This window comes from Callospermophilus lateralis, chromosome 1 (genome assembly GCF_048772815.1).
Source record: "Callospermophilus lateralis isolate mCalLat2 chromosome 1, mCalLat2.hap1, whole genome shotgun sequence".
Lineage (NCBI taxonomy): Eukaryota > Metazoa > Chordata > Mammalia > Rodentia > Sciuridae > Callospermophilus > Callospermophilus lateralis.
The window spans coordinates 57,126,834-57,146,365 of NC_135305.1; the positions used below are offsets into that span (position 1 = coordinate 57,126,834).

Genomic DNA, 19,532 nt, shown 5'->3' on the forward strand with positions numbered 1-19,532 from the left:
ACTGAGCCACATCCCCACTACCCTCTTTTTTATTTGTTTGATTTGAGGCAGGGTTTCACTAAGTTGCTCAGGGTCTCCCTAATTTGCTAGGGCAGGCTTTGAACTTTCGATTCTTCCGCCTCAGCCTCCCAAGTCACTGGGATTATGGGTGTGCGCCACCATGTCCGGCTCTTTATGGTGCTTCTTAGGCAACTTGTGTTGTGTGAGTTTTTCAACACAAGTACAGACTCCTTAATTCACTATCTAGTCAATAACATAATTTTTACAGAGTGTTCCTTTGGAATTGGTGTGGTTTTTTTTTATCAGGTTTGTCTTTCTCTTGCCTGAGGATACCTCTGAGGCATGTTTACATAGGCATACTTAGTTAAAAGGTGTTTAAAACAGGCAGAGACACTCCAGTACTTTTCTTTGATGACTTCCAGTGATTAAAAAAAGTTGGTATGAAAAAAATTTTTTCTTTGAAGTTTTGGAAGGCATTGAATTACAATTGTTTTAAAATTACTTAGGAAACTTTTTCTTTGTTAAATGATGAAAATGTGCTAAAATAGTAAAGCAAATGCATCAGTTTTTCTTTTACTTTTCTTGCTATTAACTGATTTCCAAAATAAATCTTATCTATAGTAATGTCTGTTTGACCATATATATTATTATCTATCTTTTCCATGGTGTTTCTTATGCAATAATATGCTGGTTACTTTTTTTTAGGTGGGGGGGAGACCTGGAATTGACCCTAGAATCGTTTCGCCACTGAGCCACGTTCCCAGTCCTTTTTTATTTTTCATTTTGAGACAGGGTCTTGCTAAGTTGCTTAGGGCCAACCAAGTTGCTGAGGCTGGCTTTGAACTTGCTACCATCCTGCCTCAGCCTCCTGAGCTACTGGGATTAAAGGTATGCCCCACTGTGTCTGCTGCTGGTCACTTTTTAAAACATTTGACATTGTGTATAACAGGGAACCACTGACTAGTCATTCATCCACTCCACAAACATTTACTATATAGCTGCTACCATGGTTGTACATGTACAGGTGAAGAATAACTTATCTGAAATCCTTGGGAAAAGAAGTTTTTGGATTTCAAATCTTGGAATATTTGCATATACATTTTTAGATTTGTTAGAGATGAGACCTAAGTTAAACCCAAAATTTATTGATGTTTCCTATACATCTTTTTACCTAGCTTGCAGGTAATTTGTACAATGTTTTCAGTGCATTTTGCCTATGACCTGTCATGTGAGCTCAGGTATGGAATTTTTCATTTGTGGTGTCATGATGGCATTCAAAAAATTCATATTTTAGAGTATTTTGGATCTCAGATTTTGGATCAGGGATGCTCAACCTGTGTTTTCAGTGGATCTGTGCTGTCAGATGAACATGAACTGCGTCAGATGAACATAGATCCTACATCTCAATTTCTTTAGTTAATTTTGTTGATTCATTTGGAAGTGAAGTTACTGTTAACCATTAATTTATTTTCCCTATATTTATTATTTTACCTGTATTTCCTTTCTCTTGCTAATATAACTATACCTCCATCAGGAAACAGGCTTAAGCCATGTATTGGGTGACCTTTAAGGACAGACAGATATTACAATTACTAGATTTCAGGGGTAGAGAATATTATATATTTGACAGAAGGAAAAAGGCTGTGGTCTAAAAATAAAAGATGTGGTTGCAAAAACAATGAGAGCAGTGAAGTTTTAGAAAGCAAATGCTGTGAAAGCATGCAGAAACTTTTAAGCATTTTGTAATAGCCTAGCATAGCTGAAATTGAGAGTTTAATATAAAAATAATTTCTCCCTGGAGTTATTCATTTATTCCCTTTTATGTTTTAAAGCATTTCGGTTTTTTCTTCTTTTAATAAATGTCCCCAAATTAGAAATTATTAAATTTGCTGACAACAAGGGTGCAAGAATTATTTTTCCAAATAAATTGATTCCTTCAAAGACAAAATTTACTAAACTCAGAAAACCTCTTTCTTTTCTCATGTTCCTTATAGTTTCTGGAGGGTAACTTGACATACTGATATTGCACTAAATTAAATTCAAATTCCTGATTAATGAATGCCCTTGTAGCTGTGAATATAAAAGACTCAGTAACACACCAGACCTCATGGGTAAAGCCACAGAGAAAGGTGGGAAAAGTAACCCACCCCTGGAGGGAAAGCACATTGTCCTAGTTTTAAGATGAGGCAGCTCATATTGTTCTTCACATCAATCTGTGAGCAAATCGATTCATTCAATAAATAAACAATATATGGGAATTCAGGCACTGTGACAATTATACTAAAACCTGTCTGTATTCATTACTTGGAAACTGGATTGCAATATTGCACTCTTGGAAGCAAATTGTGAATTGAAAAATAGAAATAGTTTTGATTTCTTCCTAAGTTCACATCATTATGACTAGTGTCTTATAAGGGACACTTTCTTTTTAATTAATGATTTCTACTGTTTCAGAAGCTTGACTCTATTTAGGTTGAGAGATTAAGGATGCAAAGAGTGAATATGACTATCTTTAAGTGATAGTGGTTATTTCAAGTTATCTCTGTTCTTACATAGGGAATCTGAAGCTGGTATTCTTCAGTATAAAGACTGAGCTTCATTCCTGTGCCACAGCACAATCCACAGTTAATTCTTAAATGCCTTGGTGGACAGTTGCTCTAGGAGTTGTTAAGATGAGACTATCTCATGCTCTTTTAAAATTATAACAAAGACTATTTCAAGCACAGAATATGTTGATCACAATGAGTTTTCTTCATTTGGGAAATCTAAAGAGTTTCTCAAATGGTAGAATAGCAACTTTAAGATTATGTATTTAATACGGGGATCTCTTTTTTTGTAAATATAATTTTATTATAACATAGACTCACTAATTCATTCACATTTCATCTAAGTATGTTGCTCTTGCAAGAACAGAGTTGAAAAATTGAGACAGACCTTATGGTTCACCAATCTATAATATCTATTGTTTGACTTTTTAATTGAAAGTTCATCAACCTTAGCTCTAGAATATAAAGTATTTTTGCCAAAAAAATTTATCAACCAATATTATATTAAATTTTTAAAAATTTAAGTGGAAAACACTGGAATTTATTTTAAAAATCGTATAATAAAGACTGCAATACAAGAAAAAAATTATTTAATATTGACCAAGTTATTAATATACTATGAATATATTTGTGAATAATAACTATTAATTCTTTTTCTGTACATTCAAATTGAAATCTGAGGGTAGTACTTATAAGCAAGACACAAATAAAGGGCCTCTTATTAGCAGGCTTGCTTTAGAGATCTGTGTGTCTTCTAAGAATATGATAAGTATTTACTAGAAACTTGTTGGAAAAATTTGGTCTTCTTCCCAGACCAGTGAACACTGAACTCTTCTGAAAAATTATTACTGATTATGGAAACTTCAGAAATTTCTAGCATAGCTGAAATTGATAGTTTAATATAAAAATAATTTCTTCCTGGAGTTATTCATTTACTCCATTTTATTTTTTAAAGCATTTGGGTTTTTTCTTGTTTTAATAAATGTCCCCAAATTAGAAATTTAGACTATCAGCATAGTTATTAGAATCACAAATTTGAGAGACTTTCCTCAAAAAAGAGAGCTATAAGTCGCATAAAATAACAATTATGAAAATGAGTAAATTGTGAAAAGAGAGGGAAAAATAATTAAGGCCTATTGTCATATTCTATAACTGTATATTCTTGTATCAAAAATATACTGTGGGTTACAAATTGGAGGATCTGAACAGTAGAGTCATTTATATACTTAAGTGTATTATATATTTATATATTTAAGTGTATTATTTCCCTATAAGATTTGAAATCAAAGCTGTAATTATGTAGGTAAATCACCATAAATTATTTCATGGCTTGAAGTATGTTTGTAGTCTTGCCATCAGTGACATAGTCATATGAGGGAGAGGACAGAACAGACATCTCATAGGATAAAGTAAGGAACCTATGTTTTTTCTGGTCACCTGGACTTCTCTTTCCCTTCTAAGATAACAGGCTAATATGTAGACCTTTAAAATGACTAACCATGCACCTCCTACAGGGAGGAGCATTTTCATATTAAAATGTAATAATTATCTGAGGAATTTAAATGTTTGTAAAGAAGTGGTGTGCATGATGCTTATCTTCCAATGTGCATATGTGTATTGGTTGTCCCTACAAGGCTTGGGCAGTGGTGTGGCTGAGAATGATACCCAGTGTTCTTGAGAAAAGAAGTGAGAGGTCATGGGGCTCTTGGAGAAACATAACCAAGGTAAAAGGGGACTGCCATGAGCTGATTAGAAGTTGCAGGTTCATGGAGTACTATGGTAGAAGGGGGCAAGAGAAGTAATATTTGAAGACAAATTTCATGTACCTGACCATATGATCCAGAAACAGACGTTTGTTTTTTCAAGAGGAAATTAAATGAAAGGGCTTAACTGTAGCCAGAAGGGTAAGAGAGCAAAAACCAAAGAAAATAAAACCTTAAAGATCAAGCCCAGAATCCTGATACCAAAACCAGACAAAGATATATCAAGGAAAAAAAAATGTTTGGACCAATATCCCTGATAAATACAGATGCAATGATCTAATAAAATACTGGCAAATTGCATACAAAAACGTATTAAAAGATTATGATCAAATGGGGTTCATTCCAGAGATGCAAGGTTGGTTCAACATATAGTTGAAAGTTGGTTCAACATTGTAAAAGCTATATATGCTAATCCAAAGGCCAGTAACATTCTCAATAGAGAAAAACTGAAAGCATTCCTTCTAAAACCTGGAATAAGACAGGGATGCCCTCTTTCACCACTTCTATTCAACATAGCCCTGGAAACTCTAGCCAGAGCAATTAGACAGAAAAAAAGAAATGAAAGAGATATAAATAGGAAAAGAAGAACTCAAAATATCCCTATTTGCTGACAACATGATTCTATACTTAGAAGATCCATAAAACTCCATCAGAAAACTTCTGGAACTAATAAATGAATTCAGCAAAATAGCAGGATATAAAATTACCATGCATAAATCAAATGTCTTCCTATACATCAGTGATGAATCCACTGCAAGAGGAATTAGAAAAACCAGCCCATTCACAGTAGCCTCAAAAACAAAACAAAACAAAACAAAAACAAACTTGGGAATCAATTCAACAAAAGAGGTGAAAGACCTCTACAATGAAAACTAGAGAACAATAAAAAAAGAAATTGAAGAAGACCTTAGAAGATGCTCTTGCATAGGGAGAATCAATATTCCCATATTACAAAAACTGTTACGCAGGTTTAATACAATTCCTAAGGTTCCAACGTTGTTCTTCATAGAAATAGAAAAAGCAATCATGAAGTTCATTTGGAAAAATAATAAGCCCAGAATAGCCAAAGCAATCCTCAAATTGCAAGAAAGAAAGAAAAGTGAAGTAGGAGGCATCATAATGCCAGATCTTAAATTATACTATAGAGCTACAGTAACAAAAACAGCATGGAATTTGCACAGAAACAGAAGTGAAGAACAATGAAACCGAATAGAAGACACAGAGAAAAGTCCACACAAATACAGTTATCTTGTACTAGACAAAGGCGCCATAAACATACATTGGAGAAAAGATACACTATTCAACAAATGGGGCTGGGAGAACTGGAAATATATATGTACCAAAATAAAATTAAACCTCTAGCTCTCACCCTGCATGAAACTCAACTCAAAGTGCATCAAGGACCTAGGAATTAGACCAGAGACCTTGCACCTACTAGAAGAAAAAGTAGGCCCAAATCTCCAATATGTTGGCTTAGGAACAAGATTCCTAAATGGCAAGAATTAAATCAAGAATCAATAAATGGGATGGTATCAAACTGAAAAACTTCTTCATAGCAAAGGAAACAATCAAGGACAGAGAGAGAGCCTACAGAATGGGAGAGATTCTTTGCCACCTGCACTTCAGATACATCATTAATCTCCAGGATATATAAAGAACTCAAAAAACTTAACACCAAAAAAACTTCCAAATAACCCAATATATAAATGGACAGAGGAACCCAATAAATAAATAGACAAATGAACAGACATTTCACAAAAGAAGAAATAGGAACAGTCAATAAATATATGAAATAATGTTCAACATCACTAGCAATTAGTGAAATGAGTTAAAGCTACAGTGAATTTCATCTCACTCCATCAGAATGGCAATTGTCAAGAATACAAGTAACAATAAATGTTGACAAGGATGTGGGAAAAAGGTACATCCATATATTGTGGGTGGGACTGAAAATTTGTGCAACCATTCAGGAAAGCAGTATGGAGATTCCTCAGAAAACTTGGAATGAGACCACAATTGACTCAATTATCCCACTCCTTGGCTTATACCCAAAGGACTTAAAATGGTGACATAGCCACATCAATGTTTACTGCAGCTCAATTCACAATAGTTAAGCTATGGAATTAACCTTGGTGCCCTTCAATAGATGAATGAATAAGGAAAAGTGTTGTACATATACACAGTGGAATATTACTCAGCCATAAGGAAGAGTGAAATAATGGCATTTTCAGGTAAATGGAAGGAACTGGAGACTATCGTGCTAAGTGAAATAAGCCAGTCTCAAAAAACCAAAGGCCACCTGTTCTCTCTGATATGCACATGCTGACTCATAATAGACAGGCTGGAGAGAGGAATGGAGGTTCACTGGATTGGACAGAGGAAAGTGAGAGGAAAGGAGCTGGGATGGGAATGGAAATGACAATATAATGAATTGACATAACTTTCTTTTTTTCTTTTTTTTTGAGAGAGAGAGAGAGAGAATTTTTTAATATTTATTTTTTAGTTTTCGGTGGACACAACACCTTTATTTTATTTTTATGTGGTGCTGAGGATCGAACCCAGTGCCCCGTGCGTGCCAGGTGAGCACCCTACCGCTTGAGCCACATCCCCAACCCATGGACATAACTTTCTTATGTTCATATATGAATACATGACCAGTGTAACTCCACATCATGTACAATCATAAGAATGGAAAATTATACTCCATGTATGTCTGATATATCAACATAATTCTACTGTCATGTATAACTAAAAAGAACAAATTTTTTAAAAAGATCAGGAGGTACAGGTCAATAGTAAATCATGTGTGAGGTTCTGGGTTCAATCCCTAGCACTGCAAGAAAATAAAATAAAATTTTTAAAAGGAAGAATTGTTTTACAGTGATAGAAATTACAATACCGACTGTCTTAGAGAGGTGGGTATTGACTGAGGGAGACAGGAGGAACATTGTAGAGTGATGAAAATGTTCTATATCTTATTGTACTGGTGATACATGGGTATACACAATTGTCAAAACTTCTTGATTGCTTAAAATGTTTTTGTTCATTATATGCCAATTATATTCCAATTAAACTGAGATTAGTTTCTTTCAAAAAAAAAAAAAAAAAGATCAAGCCCAGAAAGCAGGCTCTCTTTCCAAAAGAGATTGAAAACTACCATCATATCTTGAACTAGGTTAGTGAAAATTTGATAGAATGCTTAAAAGCAGGATTCTACCTTCAGACTGCCTGGGATTGAATTCTGATTTTATAGTCAGTTGTGTGATGTTTGTAAATCACGTGATAGTTCTGTGTTCCAAAAAACTGAGATAATGGCACCTACCTCACATGGCTGTTGTCAGGAATAAGTTGATTTATATAGATTCTTACAACAGTGCTAGCAGGAGTAATTTTTAATTTATAATAGGTGCTATAATAGATAAGTATAGACCCACCACATTATTATTACCATTTCTACTTTTCCCAAGCAAAAGACTTGGGACAATGGCCTTAAGCACATGGTATGCTGTGCTTCTCAACACAGTTTTTAAATGCTAAGCTACCATTAACAGGGTGCCTGATCCATATTCTGTAAGAGATGAGTTCAGTGGCTTTCAAAATCTGCTTCCTAAAGCCCAAGAGTTCTAGAAAAATGCACTAGGAAGATGTAGGGGTGGTGGGGAGCATGTTGGATGAGGGGAGGGAAGGCCACAACTTCAAAAGCCAGGGCTCTATTTTCTATCTTGCAGTTTCTTTTCTATCTGCAGAATGAGTATTATGCTTAAAAATCAGTTTTAATTACTTTATAATTCTTTAGGAATTTATGAGATCTGTTCATTGAACCAAAGCAGAAGTAAATATATGAATGAAAGCAACAAATCCTAAATCTAAGAACACTAAGTATTGGGAAAAAAACGTATGGACTTACCACAGGGCACCATGCAGTAACAAAGATTTCTGGACATCTCTGAAAGAGAGATAAGTGAAACCTCTGTTGAAAGTATCTTATCTCAATACTTGGGCTCAGCCTATTCATGAGGAGCACAGACTGGCACAATGATAACCAAGCGTGTGGACCAACAAGAAATATTATGATAGGACTATTACATGCTTACAATCAGAAGACAACAAAAACAGATAATTATTTAAGCATTATATACTGTAGGAGGTTTCTTAGTGGTTAGTGATTTCTGAAAATACATCTCGCTTCCAAAGCAAGTGTCACACCAAAATTCTATACTTATGATCTTTGTATTGCTATTTAGAATTAGATGTGATCTCAAAAGCGCTTGGCTTAACTGAGTTGAATAATGCATTTAAAATGGTAAATGAAGTCAACATGTTCTGCCTGGACAGAAAAAAATTGTATTAATTAATGAGTCAGTAGGGTATGTTTATGGCTTAGATTCATCAAATGTTTAGTCCTCATTTTAAGCTTTCTGAAAGTGAAGGAAACACTATAAACATACATGAATAAAAAGAAAAAATAGCATCTGCTTATCTATAATTTTGATAATAATTAATATGGAAATCACGGTCTGACTCTCTTTATAGGTTTCACATATGCTGTGAGTTGAAGCTATACAACGATTTTTCTCTCCAATTAAGTCTCCCTTCCACCACTCAAAACTGTCACTCATGCCAGTGGGTATGTGTGTGTGTGTGCGTGTATGTGTGTGCGTGTGTGTGAGAAAGTATAATAATTTTAGTGTCACTGTTAAAATATATTTGCTTGAAGCAACATCATCTCTTAACACTCCAGAATGGATTAGTTTATTAGATTACTTTCAGAGAGTTGGGTCCTGGGAATTGACACCAGGGGCTAGCAACAATTTCATGGAGAACGGAAATCAGAAAGGTCTACAGAATGAAGCAGGAAGGTATCTTCACATGGGGCCAGAGTAGGGAATGTTGGTAGCCAGGAGGCCCTCATGAGCTGAGGAAAGGACAAGATGTTGACCAAAGAAGATCTTGGGGAGAAGAAATGCAGAGGGCAAACCATGCCCTCTCATGAGCCAAGCACATAATCTATCTTCAGCAGATAAGAACTGAATCAAATTATCTTTATTATAGGGTGATTTTTGATAAAAAAAATAAAGTCAGGATTTAATGTTAATATTTTTTATTAGTAAAAATATTTTGTATGGCTTATTTTCTAAAATCAAGTTTCTCAAGGAAACATGATTTTTCTGATCTAAATTCGTTTAAGTAACATGTTTTTATACCAAAAGAATTATTTTTAAAAGAAAACACTTAACATATAAAAGCATAAACAATTATTCCTTTAATAAGATGTTTCCTATTATAGCCACTGAAAAATACATCTGCTGCAAGGATTTTTTTTTTTTCTGAATACCCATGTGCATAGCTCTGATTAGAGGAGGTAAAAGATGCACGTCTCCTTCCAATAGTGAATTAGATCCGATAGATAGGGAGAAAGAGGATATTTTAATCTAGCAGATTTTATTATGAAAGCTCTAATAACTCTTATTTTTTTAAAGAAAATACTTTAAAAAATATAATTCTTTGCTTCACTCTCTGTGTTATTGATTTCAGGAAAAAAAATACCTGAAGAGCATTTATCTCTAGTAGTAATATTATGATTATTCCACAAACATTTTATATCAACATCACCTAAAGAATAAATTTTAACAAGCATTCGTTTCATAATTTTTCTTCCATCTAGGTTTTGCTTACATCTGCTGTAAATAGTCTTGCTCAAAATAAGTCCCCAAACGTTGCAGTATATTTATAAAGTAAGACCAGAAGGTAACGATCAACCCAGGGCCTTGGTTTCAACCTTCACTCTATGGTCCACTTCTGTCCCTGTTCAGGTGCACACCTTTTTAAAGATCATGATTTCAAAGTGAACTTTAAGAATGAGGCTCTTTACATTTAAATTTAATTTTAAAAAGATCTTAGCACCACATCTGTTACAATATTTTAATTAATTTTCTGTTCATTTTCAGGGCCACAGCAACACACAGGGGCCAGGTTATTTTCAAAGATGCGTTAGCCCAGCAGTTGTGTGAACAAGGAGGTAAGAGTTGTGTTTGACTTGTCTGTGTTGGTTGTGTCCAAATTACTTATGGTAGATCCTATATTCTATGACTAAGTAAGCATTTCATTACTATTACTTGATAAACTGCCTTAAAATCAAATTATTAACCAGTTTACATTCCTAATAATTATTTATTAAGTGACTGTTGATAAAGGTCTCTAGCCTCTGAGAAAACCCAAGTATGAACAAAATAAATCAAAAGAAAATTTATATTATTTTCATAGTTTTTCTAATGAATTAATGTTGGTTATCCTAGAAATACATATCTTAGTCATAATTTTAGAATTTAAAAAAGTGTATTCTGCTTAATTTACCACTTAAACTTGTCAACTTTGCTGAAATTTTTTCTGATTATTACTTTTTTTATGTAGAATTTATGGACTTCCTTCAACTGTGGGCTATTAAGAATTATGGGTAGATACTATATTTCTTTTAGATTAAAATTTACATAATATCAGATATGTGTGACAGGGAATCAGGCAACCTTAAATGATTTCTACTTTTGAATTATCTTATATACCTCCAGACTTTCTTCCAGACAAAACTCCAGATACATACTTACGCACAAAGCACAATAAACGCTGAAAATCAGAATCCGTGCCTATATGCAAATTTGCTCCTCCTACCTCTTGAGATTCCATCAAACTTTGTTTGTGTCTCCATAATAGTGTTTACCATTTCATATAGAATTTTCCTCTGAAAAGTGATGAATGCTGCCCTGAGACTGGGCTTCTCAAGTATAGGAGCTATGACTCAATGCATCTTGATTCCCCTGCAGCTGGCCTAGTGCCTGGCATATAAGTGCCACTCCGAAGTTTCTGGTGGAGAGAATGAATGTAAATTGGCCTAAGCATACATATAGCCCTTGATTGAGCATCTTGTGGATGAATGCATTTGAAGTCCATTGTTGTCTATGTTATGCTGTTTTCACTCATCATCATAGGCATAGGACCAATTTCTGTTTAGAATGATATTTCAGGGAATTTGTTAACTTAAGAATAACATTGAGTTTAAAGGATATGTCCACTAATTATCTTTCTGTTAAAGAAAATCTAATGGACTTAAAGAAAATAGAAAATTTACATACACACTCATGTACATTTATAGATACAATACACATATAATCAGTACAGTTTTATCTAATTAATGTGATAGTTGATGATTATTACTGGCAAACTTCTGATTGTTTACTTACATGATTTGATTTTCTGAATCAGAAAACTCTATAGTTTCAGACATACCAATATTCTTTGGTTAAACAGATTTTATTCTGTGATTTTTGAGTATGCAAATATTTAAAATATGCCTCTGCAAATAAGCTCAAGAATTCTATCACAATGTAAAATTTTTTCTAAACTATGAAAATGTTCACATTACTGAAAATATAGAATGCTGTATAGCAGTGAATATCAATATCCTGAAAAGTGTGTAATGTCAAAAAAAGTCTAATTTTATTAACATTTATCATCGCCTAAAAGCTAATTTCTTTCAAGCCTTGAATTTAAGAGTCTTTTCTATTATAAATGAATTATTGGGGCTGGATCCTCTAAAATGAAATGGGAAAACCAAGAAAAATCAGTGGGGAAAAAAATTCTCAACCAGCGAGAAAAAAAAATTGCCTTATATAGTAGTGTTGCTCGTGAACATGATTTAAATGAGGGTAGATGTGGATGTTATTAAAAGCGCTGCTCAGCCCAGGGTAGAAGGAAAACACTGAGCTTTTCAACAGCACCTAATACACTGAAATCATCAATTTAACCGAGATAAGATGAGAAAGAATTCTAACAAGACTGATGGCTTCCTGCTGTCAGGAAATAATAAGGAAAATAATTAGTGCTATAAACTGTATATTTATTTTGATTCTATCTACTTTTAATTAAAATATTAATTATTTCCTCAAATAAAATAGCAATTTTAACATGGAATGATTTTCTATGCATTAGATGAGGAATATCTAATATATTTACAAGAAGAAAAAAATGATAATCACTACTTACCACATCACAGGACCTTTCAATTATAACATATTCAGTAGGTTTGTTGATTTCAATTAAAAACAGTTCACACAAAGCATAATTTGTTTTGTGGAGCTTGAATAGGGATGTTATTACAAGATTTTATTGTATTAGAACACATACTAGTGATGTCTTAGGAAGTCTGTAGTCTTGATTCCTTTCCTTAGAAGATTCTATTGGAAGACTTTATTCTACAAACGTATAACCAGCATCTGGAAGGCTGCTGCACTAACTCATAGAGCTAAACGTGAGCATGAAAGTGAAAAGACACCCATTTCCTGTTCTTGAGGAGCCCAGAGGCTAGGATGTAAGTGGAAGATCCATGAACCACAGAGGTAGCTGAGTTGTCTGAGGGCCTTAGGGGAGCTAGTGCTGAAAGGTCTGCAGGGTTTAAAAAAGAGGAGGGAGTTTCTCTGTCTTCCTTTCCTTTCTCCACTGACCCAGCGTTGGTCCGGCCACATCACCTCCTCTGGGAATTGGTTGATAGCCTCCTCCCTGATTGCCCTGCTCCCATTTTCTTGGTGCCTATACAGAGCTGCCATAATGCACTTGATACAGTGGAAATATGATTTTATTATTTCCCTGCTTAAAATTCTTCCCTGTCTCAATTAGAAGCAGTAGTTTATCTTCATCCTAAAAAAATTCCCACTGCTTTTCATGCATTCAGGGAAAATCCTTTACATCTGGCTTCTGTTTGCATTCCCCACCTCATGTCTTGTCATCCTGTCACTTCTACCTTAAAACTTCCTGGATAAACCTCACTCCATCATCCCAGTTTTCTTTGTACCCTTCCCTTGAAGCCTTTTTTTGCTCTGGCTAATTCAGGTTTTCGGATCCTGCTTAGGTATTATCTCCTCTACCAGCCAGGAGAGGGGGACACCTGGTACATTGTGACTTGGGCAGTATCAAAGTTGTGTCTGCATTTAGACATGATTAAGAAGTGGATGTGCTTCGTTCTTGATCCATCAAGGTCCCCAAGCAGCCTTGTCTGATATTGTTTAGCAGGACAGCACCAAGGCCTGGCTGGGAGAACCAGCCAACACCTGGGTGTCAGGGGCTACTTTTCTTGAGGCTGAGGAGAAAAATCCAGTGAGCAGACATTTGTTTTGGATTTCAGGCTTATGACGGCTTTGGAGTCATAGAGAAGTGAATCAGGGTCTGTCTGTGGTGACCTTACTCTGCAGAGATGCTGGCACAGAGGACAGGCTCAGTAAATCTTAAAGGGAAGGGATCTTGTTGGAACAAAGGTTTAGGCAAGACCAGCTGACATAAAATAAAAGTGTAAGCTGGTCAGTATGGGGATATTTTATTTTTTTCCTCTTAAACTTATCTGTATTTTCTAATTTCTTACAATTAACTTGTAGTATTTGGTTACAGAAAAATAATACAAGTTCCCCACAAAAGTACAGATATGAGTTTCTACTTTTGAGGGGGAGGACTAGTTCTGCTGTGGCAGGTGGAGTGAATCATTTCTCAAGAACCACAGGAAAATTCTGAGCCTGGCTCTCTTAGCATGGTCTGTCTCTATTGTGTCATAATTATTTGTTTAAGTGCTCATTTCCCCTAAGTGGAGCTTTTTGAAGGAGGGAATCATGACTTAATTTTTTTGTTGTTTTCTTTAACATGTAGTAGTACTTGGCATAAAGCATACACTCAATAAATGCTGAATAATGGACTTAAACATTTTATAGTTGGAAACTCACTACCCTTCCTAAAAAAAAAAAAAAAAAAAAAAAAAAAAAAAAAATTGCAGGACACTCTGAAACAAGGTGATACCAAAGCAATGTTTCTTACACTGACTTCAGTTGCAAAATGTGTGTATGCTGCCATTTAAAAATCTGAAAATCATTCACAGATTTTCATTGAAACTCTAGTGAATTCCCTTGAGGCCAGATTCAGGGGCAATGATCTCAAGAAAGTTCACTTGACAAAATGTAAGTAGCAGGGTTAGAATCCAGATCTCAGGACTCACAGACCAGTGTTGATTCCATTACAACAAGTAAAAATTTAATAAATTAAATTTAAGAAATTAATCACTGAAAATCTTCAAGAACCATGACCTCAGTAAACAAGATTATCACTACTGCCTAAACTGCCTGAAAACCTAGGGAGCAATGAACCCTTTTTGGAGCCCTTAAAAATAAACCACAAGCTTAAGGCAAAAGCTTCCTCTTGTGAGGCTGCTGTAAGCACGTCAGCATGGCTGCTACTGGTCTAGTTGTGTGCACAAATCACAGGCAAGGATGAGGCGGGGAGAATAATGGTGTACGTGTATGTTCATGGGCGTGTGAGCTTCTTGGCATACCCTTTTCAAACACGCACATTGATTATTTAGCAAGGCCAGATGGCAGGCTTAGCGGCCTGACAGCAGTCATGCCCTGTGGTGCCCCCAAAGGGTGCATGCCATTTATAAGCCACGCTGGAATTCTCTGTTGTTGGGTTGATGGAAGTGGCTATAACCAAAGGCAAATGCTTTATGTCAGGAGGAAAGGGGTCAGGCTTACAGCTGGTGCAGAAAACCTTGGCTGCTTTATGCCAGCCTCAGCAGATCTTGCTGTTCATCGTCCTCAAAACAGTGAGTGGTAGAAAGTGAGCACGTATTCTTCAGGGGCCGTTGCATCATGGTGGTTGAGAGTTTTCTTCTTCAGACCCCAAACTCTTTGGAATTTTTGGGTCATTTGTATCAAGGATTGGTCAGTTAACTTAAACTATGAGAGGAGAGGGAAATGTTTAATAAGTAAATTCATAGAGTGAATACGGTATTTAATTTACTTAGATGTTTTTCAACACTGTAAGAGGACCTTTTAGGGCTTGGGTGTGGTTCAGTGACAGAGTGCTTGCCTAGCATGCTTAAGACCCTGGGTTCAATCCCCAGCCACGCCCCCTTCAGGTACCAACCACCAGATAAATAAAAAGAAAATAATTTTTAAATGGGGGTTTTATATCTAAATATTACACAAATTATAGATCAGATTTGCCAAAATCTTCCCTTGGCTATATATTTATTACTTAATAGCTTGTATTATTGCCTTTCCAAAACCCTGAAAGGCAAAGTCTTTATTAAATCAGCCTTGTTTTTTTCTTCAGTAGTCAGAATTAGGTTTTGCCATATCTACTTTAATTGTTGATGGGAAACAAATAATGGGCTTCACTTGAATTTTCACAGTGTTAAAACATTTGCTAGTCAAAGACATCTGTTTTCCCCATGGCTATTTTGTAGCTTGGATTTCAGTTTAGCAGTTACAACTCCTGTTCATGACATCCCTGGGCTTTGCAATTTACACACCAAGAGAGCTGAATTAAGAGGCTCAGGGAAAACCATTCGGGAACCCCCCAATCTTGCTTCAAGGTCTCACAAACTACCCAACAAGGGAAAGAATTAAAGCCCTCTTGAGGCTGTGGCAGGCAAAAAGTGTCCCTGAGTGATCCTGAAGACAGACAAGATTAAGGGGAATGACAAAGAACTCAGTTGCAGGGTTGTAGTGGAATTTCTTGCTACTGGCCCTGGGTGGGTCTGGCTCTTTTTTAATTTCCCGAAGAAGGGTGTTTTGGACTGGTGCTGTTTATTCCAAGGTGATTGAACATAGATTTAAACACCCTTCTCTTCAGTTCTGATGGCTGTATACATTTCCACTTGACAGCTTTATCTAGTCTAAAGTCAAAACACCAAGATTTATGCCTGAGAAGGATCTGACATTGAGTTCTTTTGAATGCCTATGGAAGTATGCTTCCCATTCTTGCTGCTACATAATCCTCTAGATTTCCTCCTAGTTTGAAGGACAGAACCTAGTTTGGATCTAATTACTTGGGGGAGGGGAACAAAGGTATTGTCAACACACATGAATCACAATTTTATTTCGACTTGTGAACTATTATTTCCTGCAACTTATTAATCCAACTTTATGTTCAATGCACATGTGAAGATGCAGTTGTTTCATATAATAATTACTATATATTTTCACAATCTAGTTTTTGAGAATTGGAATGTACTAATATTAATTAGCACATATTAGAGTATGTCCCCAGGGGGCATGTGTGGAAACTAACAGAACTGTGGGAATTGTGTGACAATATAAAGCAGTTTCATATCTTGTTCTTAAGTAGCTTATAATAGACATACCAGTTTAAACCCAGAAAAGAATAATCAAAACACATTTACAGAAAACATAAACTCGGTGGAAAAAACATTTCTCCCAGCTCCTCTGAGGCCTTGCTCCAATAATTTTGCCCTCTCTTTCTCATAGCTTCAATATCTTGCTGCTCAGGGACCCCCTTTCTGCTCAGTGCTTAGACACACTAATGCCAATCACTACTTGCAATAAGAGTGTCATCTTTGACTGCATATATCCCTCTGGCCATGTTTCTCACTGACTCTCCATCTTTTTGAAAGAGCACTGCATGTTCCCAGGCTTCAGTCCTAACCCTGCCATCTGGCCTCCACTGCCAGCATGCTATTGAAACTGACATCCTCAAGGTCACCACTAATCCACTAGGATGCCAGCCAATCCAGGGGCCTCTAGTCCTCACCCTGCCCGACTTGCCCACCCTTTCTCAGTTTCATCGTGGGTTCCTCTTCTTCCCACATTGTGCGTTCTGGGGCTGGCAGTGAATCTGTCCTTGAACTTCTTATCATACTTTTATATTGTCTCTGGTGATCTCACTTGGACCTATGGATTTCAACTCCTGAACTCCATCCATTTGCTAGGTGCTGAAAGTCAGTAAGGCAAAGCAGTTGAGAACATAAAGTTCAGAGCTATCCCTGGGTCTGAATTTCTACTCTAGTACTTTCTGACTCTCAAGTGTCTTATGTGTAAAATAAGGAAAATTATAGTATTGATCTTTTAGGCCATCCCATTCTATTCCCAAGGGCCTGGACAATATTTTATGCCTAGAAGGAACCTGGTCAAGTTGAGGATTGACTACCATAAGGAAATATGTAGCATCGTGGTTAGCACAGACTGTTAGCTGTCATCACTACTTCTAGGCACTTACATTTAGATGTCCTTTTGGTACCTTGAATTCAATAAACTGAACTTTGCTTTCCCCCAAATCTGCATCCCTTTATGGCACTGTGTTTAGTGACTTCATAAATAACCTAGATACTAAACAAAAACCTATATAGCATTTTTTGCTAGTTCCTTTCTTCCTTGCATGCCTATCCCAAGATGTCTAGATCAGTTTACTTAATCTTACTATCTCTGTAACTAGCCCTCTTCTTCCCATGCTTAATGGCTTTGGTGATGGGCAGTGCAGGCCTTCCATCCATCCATTACGTTGCTCCTAGACACAGACCTCATGTCACTACTCCCAGTCTGAAATCCTTTAGCTTCCCCAGTTGCCCCTAGCTTAGTCTATTATATAAGACCCTCTCTGAACTATCCCACTCTCTTCCTCTTCTTCTTTCTCCTCCTGCTTGGTATCTCTCTCCTGCTTTTATACTTCTGAATGTTGTTTAAAAGTCATGTGTGCTCAGGTTTCAGGTCAGCTTCCAGCTGTTCTTCCTCTCATCTGTCCCATTTATGGAAATGTATTTCTTCAGTTCTAAAAGGTCTAGAATTTTTTTTAAGTACACAATTGCACAGCAATTTTTTAAAAATTCACCAACAATTCAAATGATATATTGTTTTATATTCTGGTTATTCACTTAAAATTTTTATTCACATCATAGGTAATTTTTTTTGAAAAAAAATGTATGGCTATCTGCCCCGACAAAATGTGGGAATGGGCATGGTAAGACAATGCTTCACAAGTTTTAGTCACTAAGGTGTCATAATTGACAGTTTGTAGTAGAATAAATCTTATCTGAAAGAGTTTTCTATTTCCAGATTTTTTGTTTTGCTCCTATTCCATTTATTTTAGAATATGACAGATGATCAGTTGTTACAAAACACAAATCAAAGTGGGAAATGAGAGAGGGTGGGAAGAAAAAAATAATTGCTAATGTTGCTGGTTCGGTGGGTGATTTAGCTGTCTTTAAACATTAAGTAAGCTTTTATACTAGTCATAAGTATATTCCTGAACATAGGGAGAACTATTTTCACTCTAAATTTATAACATTTTTGGAAGCCTAATTATCATACTTGAAGGTCAAATGGTGCTTTATTGCAATAAAATACAAAAAAGTAATAAAGAAATTATTCCTGGGGAGATGAAAGTCTAGGTTCATAGCTCATTAAATACTAACTTCACAGACCATGTCTAATTTGTCATATTTAGGTTTGGAAATTTAATACATTTGAATTTCAAATTAGGTGAAGAGATACCTGAGGCAAAAGTACCTAGGGCCTTTGAATTCTAAAATGATTCAGGAGATATAGTTCCTGTAACATAATACCTATATTTGTAAGAATTTTCTGTCATCATAAACACACACGCACACACACACACACACACACACACACACACACACATGCCTATATAACTTACTTGACTCAAAGGCTGTTTAAAGCAGTGATCAATAATAGTAACACAGGGCTCATTAACCACTCCTCCAATTTGTTTTTAGTCATCCTTTTCCTTTTCTTCCCATTGTGTTGAAATCTCAATCCTTGCAATGACTGATTTGTTCAACAAGTTGTCTGATATTTATTAGCACTACTGTATTTTATAGTCACATGATTACTTTAAGGTTTCCCTCTGAAATAAGTCATTTGCAAGAAAAGCACATTTGTCAAGAGAACAACCTTTGAGGGAATTAAATATAACCTCATTTTATCTGATGTGCCCATTCTAGACTGCTGTGATTTCATGAGATAGTGGTACGCTCAATTTTTAAAAGCACATATACAAATTTTATTTCTCTTTATGCCCCACATTGTCTTTGAGTGACTTAGTTTTCTTCCATGACTCTCCTCCCTTTATTGTAACAGTGATTTCCTAATTGTTTCTTTGTACAGATCTCCCTCATAGCTCTAGTTCATCATTGTCCAGTAGAAGTATAATGTGAGCCTAGGAGTAATTTAAAATATTAGAGTAGTCACATATAAAAAAAGAAAAAAAATGAAATTAATTTGATTATATATTTTATTTAACAAAATATGTAAAATATTATACATTTCAACATAATTTAGTCAATATAAAATTATTTTTTTAAATTAATTTTTATTGTAGGTTGTTCAAAACATTACATAGTTCTTGATATATCATATTTCACACTTTGATTCAAGTG

At 35.4% G+C, this 19,532-nt stretch overlaps 1 protein-coding gene across 2 annotated transcripts in view; it reads left to right on the forward strand.

Annotated features, from left to right (window-relative positions):
- Positions 1–19,532, forward strand: part of Reln (reelin) — a 452,906-nt gene that overhangs the window by 180,399 nt on the left and 252,975 nt on the right. For both annotated transcript variants that reach the window (XM_076862447.2, XM_076862444.2), the window contains exon 4: positions 10,258–10,328. In XM_076862447.2, coding sequence (XP_076718562.1) covers positions 10,258–10,328 — 71 coding nt within the window. The remainder of the gene's footprint in view (positions 1–10,257; positions 10,329–19,532) is intronic.